Consider the following 6,000-nt stretch of genomic DNA (forward strand, 5'->3'; position numbering starts at 1 on the left):
TAATGCTTCCACGTATTAGATGTGTTTTCTTACATTACAACATGCTGATGGTGAAACCTATGTTATCACTATGTTCTTTCCCTTAGGCTGCCTCGTGATAATATTTTAAGAATTGAATTAAGCTACAAATGACATACTTTCAGCTAGCAGACATCTTATAAATTATTACAATTTCTTTAAAAAGTAATTCTATTAGCTTAGATATCACTAAATGGAATCCTTAAAATAGATCACTCTCCTTCTGCCTTCACTGAGTTTTATGATTAATTTAGTACCTCTAAAAGAAAGTGGTTTTACATATTGAAACATTCTTTACAGGAAAAAGAAGTCTATTTGATATTTTAGTACCCAACATTTCTTTTTAACGTAAATTCCTTTCCTGCATATAAGACACTAAAAATTAATTTTGCCTCTTCTACAGAAACAAAAAAGAAGTCAAATACACATTTCTTGCACAGTAATTTACCTTGAAATCAACCTTCATGGTTAGGGAAAAAAGCACAAAACTCTTTTGATAATCAATGCTACACAATTATTCACTTTCACCATTAAATAACACATTTAATCAGCTAATTAGATAGATCCCTACAAAGACATAGCAACATTTATTTATCTCCCACGTGAGACACTACTGAACACCTGCTATGTGCCAGGCACTCTTACATGTCAGGGAACAAACCAAACAAAAATCTCTACCCTCATGACGCTTACATTCCACGAGGTGAGACAACAAAGAAGAACATATAGTGTGTTAGACGATAATAAATCTCACGAGACAAATAAAACAAGGCAGAGGTTAGGAATGCAGGAACTTGCATAGGCGGTGGGGGTGGGCAGGTGAGAAGAGTACAGTTGTGTTTTAGTCTGTCTTCAAAGATCTTTAGTTGAGATCAGAGAGGAGAATATATAAATTAAGCTGGCGATGAGAAATGTGATTCACCTCCCTGCCTAATGAGAAAGGATTACACATAAGAGAGGGTGAGATTTAGGGTTAAGATGTCCCTTTAAGGGGAAAAAGGTCAGATGAGTCTTCTTCTCTATGCCCACAAAAGGGTTAGATAAATAAACCTGCAGGGAATTACATAGTGTTATTCAGTTTCTTTTTATCACCTTATGCTCTCACCAAAAATAACAATATCATCACTTCTACCTCCCACTGATACACCGCTCTTTCCTCAAATAAAGTTATAAATCTGAAACCAATTCTATGAATAAAGGCTGGCAAAATTAGATGAAACTAAATACATAATTGTTTAAAGCATAAAAACTAGAAATAGCAAAATAATGAGAAAAAAATCACTAGGTTTCTAAAAACATTCAGAGGCATGAACACAAAGCCCTAGATTTTCAAACAAAATTTTTCTAACTGTTCCAGCAGAAATTAAACATTTATCCATTAATTCATACAAAAGTATCAGAACGTCCTAATTTTAAACCAATTTGTCCTCTGGTATGAAAATAACAATGTAGATAATTTTATTATTCTGCTGGACTCGCCTAATAAATTGCTACTCATATGAACTAAAGGCTAAGGGCTCTTTTAAAGTTTCAGAATTGCAGAGGAAATCAAACAAAGACTCTTTTAAGTGCATTAAGTGCCCCCCATGAAGAATTCCCTTTACAAGATCCCTGATATAATGTTCCACTGTTTGCCACTGTTTCAAAAATATAAGTCCCTCCTCATTTTAAATCCACGTCTGCCTCCCTCAGTTCTTACCTGTTTTAGTTCCCTTCTAGAGAAAACCAAAACAAGCTGATCCTCCCCCACCACAACCTCTCATAGGCAGCTGTCAATCCCCTCACTCAAGGTTTCTCTTCTCCTGTTGAAACACACCCAATTCCTTCAAATATTTCCCATATGACATCACCTACTGTTTTAGATGCATGTATCATTTCATCTAAACCTCATCTTAACTCTACATGTACAATGGTACAACTTAATTTCTTCACTTAAAAAATCCTTATACAAATGCCTAAGTTTAACAATTAGTCTCTCTCGATGAAGCATACGTCTTCATCTTTTGCTTGTAGACATGATTTTCTGAATTTAAATGAGGTTCTCAGAAGTCAGTATTGGCATTACTTAGTTTTACTTATTTTTGAAAGAATGGGCCATGACATGCACAGCTATTAGTAGATTAAAAAAAGGTCACACAAGGCAATTAGTTTGTTTAGTATCAATGCATAAAGCAGGTTTATTCAAGCTGTGGCCAACAGTTCATGTGGGCATGCTGGCCAGAAATGCAGATTCCTATACCACTGCAGACTATGGAATCAATCTCTGGAACGAAGCCTGGAGAGCTGCACTTTGAGGAGCAAACTACAGAATCCTTGGATACCCTGGGATTTAAGAAGCGTTGTTTGAAGATTTATATTGAGTTTTTGCCTCCTAAAAAAGACACCAAATATCTCACCTGTAATCCAGGAATAAATCGAACATCCTTTTCAACCACCAGAAGTTCAGCAACACCGGCATTGAGAATGGATCTTGTGATTCCCCCAGGCCCAGGGCCCACTTCATAAACATAAGCATTTGTCAGACTGCCAGCTTTCCTTACAATTTTATCTAGAGAAAAGAAAGTTTCAGTCGATTACCTTGGCAAATTTCAACATATGGAATTTAAAAAGAAAAATAATCTACACAAATTCTTATCAGCAATTAATCAACTAATCTTTTATATATAATATATAGAATATTTATCCGATTATTTAACGCTCAACCTAAACCAACATATAGTGGCCATTCAACATTCTACCATAAAACTGGTGAATTGTACCAAACCCTTAATAAAAATAAGATTACCATAACAAATTTCCTTAACCTAAATTTAGCCGACATGGTCTTTTCTACCCGTTCCTCTGCCAAACCAATCAATTCCTACGAAGAACTGCCTGGAAAAGCACGCACCACTTCTCTACAGCTGTTGAACGCTGAATATCTGAATAAGCAAGACGAGTTTCACACTCAGAATTTCCAGTGCTGCAAGTTAAAACTCCAGAAGCAGAAAGTGCTGGCAGTCTCTCTTTTTACTAGCAGGCATCTGGTTGGTGGTCAATAGGGCAATGGCAGCAAGTTCCTAGCTGAGAGGACTTGCAGAAACTTGGATTCTCGGTTATTTTCAGGAAAAAGTGACATTTAGCAGTGGAGGCTTTTTAAGCTTTGCAAACGTGCAAGTTGATATGAGAAAATTCATTTTTTAATTAATCGATCTAAGTAAGCAGACCTTAAGAAATCATGGAAAAGCAGATTACTGAGGATTCACTGCAATCAACCATCACTTCTGGGAAAACAAACAGCAGACTGGTTTTATTGACTGAGATATTAAAATCCAAGCAATTGGGCTTCCTGGGATAGTGGAAATTTAGCCACTGAAAACATACCAGCACTCCATTGCATTGTTCACTACAGTCTCATTTTTGCTTCTATTATTGATAACCAACCCTTGTAGGCTTAGAGGCAAAAACAGGCTCTCAACCATCCAAAAATAGTTTTCTCTTTAATGGGCGCCAGGAGAAAACTTGCACCCACTGACCACCTATTTGTTACAGGTGCTTTACATGCTTTCTCACAGCAAATCCTTACAGCACATTAACTAAGAACTACTATCCCAGTTTAACTTCTCTACACTTCCTGGTTTCCTTGTTTATTATTTTATTTGGGTGAGGTCACCTAGAAAGCAAATGGAAGAGAAGGGACTCCAGCTCAGGTGTAAATCCTAAAGCCAATCCTTCCTCCACTAAAGACCAACACCTCTCCGAGGGAACAGAGAGTCTGCATTAAGCACAGGTATCGTGAATTTAATATTCTCATTTTTTTTAAATGGAGAGCTATCACAGTAGGTAGGACAGTCGTTCCACCTTCAACTTTTCAGAAACATTCAAATACAAATGACTATCAGAGGCACTGTCAACTCACTACGCTTGGGTTTCCATCTTGCTCTGCTCACACCTGAGCTTCTCACCTCACACAAGTACCTTAATTTCCCTTCACTTTGGTTCCTATAGAAGAGGGAATAATAGTACCTAGATTCCAGAATTTATTCCTAAAGGTGAATAAAGACTCACATGAAAAAATGTACATGAAGGATTCTTTTGGAAATTTAAAGACCTGTATTTTCAGTCCTGAAAACGGTGCTCTATACCTAGAATGTGCCTAATGACTAGTAGAAAAGGTTGGTCCTGGTTTACTACCAGAAGCAAAGAATCTGAGAGGTGGGTAACCTTTTAAAGCTCTTATAGTAGAGCTCTCCTCGAATTAAAAGATGAGAAAACTGAAACCACATTAAGCTATTTTTACCCAGTTATACTGCTACTGGCCTGTCCATACTGCTATTCTATGTCCAAAAGATAAAACATTCTATCCATGCTTTGTGGACTGTACTTCATTTAACAGAAGATGAACTTTCGGGGTGTGATTTACTGATCCTTTCAGTTTCTGAAGAGGGGCCAAACAGAATGAAATATCAAAACCTCAGAAACGTGAAGTAATCCAACCGTGAACTAGTCGACACATTTGATATACATCGTATTATTGAAGTCTCAGCTTTTAGAACGACCAACACTCAGAAACGGTGGTAGCGGTTAAACGAATATACAAGTTTGTCAAAATGTATCACACTCTGCGCTTCAAACAGGTGAATTTTATTGTACTTTAAATGTTACTTCAGGAGTGGGAATGTAAACTGACTAAAATGTAAGCTCCTTGGGGGCAGGCTTCGCCTTGCTCACTCCCATATCCCATCTTCAGCTCTAGCACATAGGGGCTGGTTTAATCTAAAATCCTCGAGGATTAGACTCAACAGGTAAACGTTTAAATAACGAATCCGATGAAACTGACACTCTTCCGACACTGTCACTGATAAAATCCCTGCTCTAATTTAACTGCATAAAAAGCCAATCTAGTCAACACGTGCAGTGTATTTCGTATTGTTAACACACCGAGACTCGAATTCCAAAACCGCCTTTCAGGAAACGCGAACCCTTCTACGCCTAGTGTTTGCTCGGCGTCCGCACAACCTGCCTTCAAGAGCCCACGGCAAACACCCCTGAGCAAACAACGCATTCCACCTCCCCTGGGCGGCGGGACTCCGGAGTTCTTTCAGTTCAAAGCGGCAGAAGGGCCTGACTTAAGTCCACTACACGCCTGTGCCTGTCCCCCGTCACCCGCCCGCAGGGTCCGCGCGACCCGCCCCCGACCCACGCCCCAGGGACGCGGGGGGAAGACATTCGGGGAGCACTGATAAGCCATCCACCTGTCAGCCTCAAGTCCAAGAGAAAATTCTGGGATAGCTGCTTCACGGCTTGCAGTCTAAACAACTTAATGATTTCTCGAATCGTGGGTAACGGCGGGAGACGGAAAGTGCCGAGCGTCCTGGAGGCGGCCATGAGCCCCAGCCCCACCGAACAAGTCTCACGCAGGTCCTTCCCCGCGGTTCCTTAAGTGAAGGTGGGCGAAGAGCAGGGTAGAACTATGGCCCGCCTCCGGGCCTGCCTTATTGGTCAGACGTACCCCGCCGGAAGCGATGGGACGCGAACAGGAAGTCCAGGCGCACACACGGCGCATGCTCCCCGTCCGGTTAAGCGCGGTGAGGTCTGGGTACACGCTGGTTTCCGCACGTGAGGGCGGGGGAGGCGTCTACGGCGCCGGGCCTCTAGTGGTTGGGCGGTGGCCGGAGCGGCCCGGGGCGGGGGCGGGGCGAGGCGGGGCCTGGGCAGGAACGGGGAGGGTCGGATCCGGGGATTGGTGGATGAAGTTCTCCAGGTGGATGGGCGTACCTACAGCCTCTCTGTGAGGGGTCGCGGGTGATTAGAGGCAAGACTGTTGATTGCTAATAAGTCTCTTATGGTTAGGTGTCTTTAGAACCTCAGCACTGCAGGTGCGGGGTAGCAGGTTTCTAACTTCTCTTGGCCTTATTGTTACTATTTTTCTTTTGATCTGTTAAGTGAACATAATATCTGCTTTAAAGTTGTGGCGCTGAGAGAGGTCACCTGGCGTGTAGG

At 41.2% G+C, this 6,000-nt stretch overlaps 1 protein-coding gene across 2 annotated transcripts in view; it reads right to left on the reverse strand.

Annotated features, from left to right (window-relative positions):
* TFB1M (transcription factor B1, mitochondrial) overlaps positions 1-5,443 on the reverse strand; it is a 59,001-nt gene extending 53,558 nt beyond the window's left edge. For both annotated transcript variants that reach the window (XR_004022430.2, XM_022560034.3), the window contains exons 1-2: positions 5,253-5,443; positions 2,415-2,566 (exon numbers count right to left, since the gene is read on the reverse strand). Coding sequence is in view for 1 of the 2 variants with exons in the window: in XM_022560034.3 (XP_022415742.1) it covers positions 2,415-2,566; positions 5,253-5,385 (285 nt within the window). In the remaining variant the exon portion in view is untranslated. The remainder of the gene's footprint in view (positions 1-2,414; positions 2,567-5,252) is intronic.
* Positions 5,444-6,000: the final 557 nt, after the last annotated feature.

This window comes from Delphinapterus leucas, chromosome 12 (genome assembly GCF_059928025.1).
Source record: "Delphinapterus leucas isolate spDelLeu-1000000601 "Yukka" chromosome 12, BTC_Dleu_Yukka2, whole genome shotgun sequence".
NCBI lineage: Eukaryota > Metazoa > Chordata > Mammalia > Artiodactyla > Monodontidae > Delphinapterus > Delphinapterus leucas.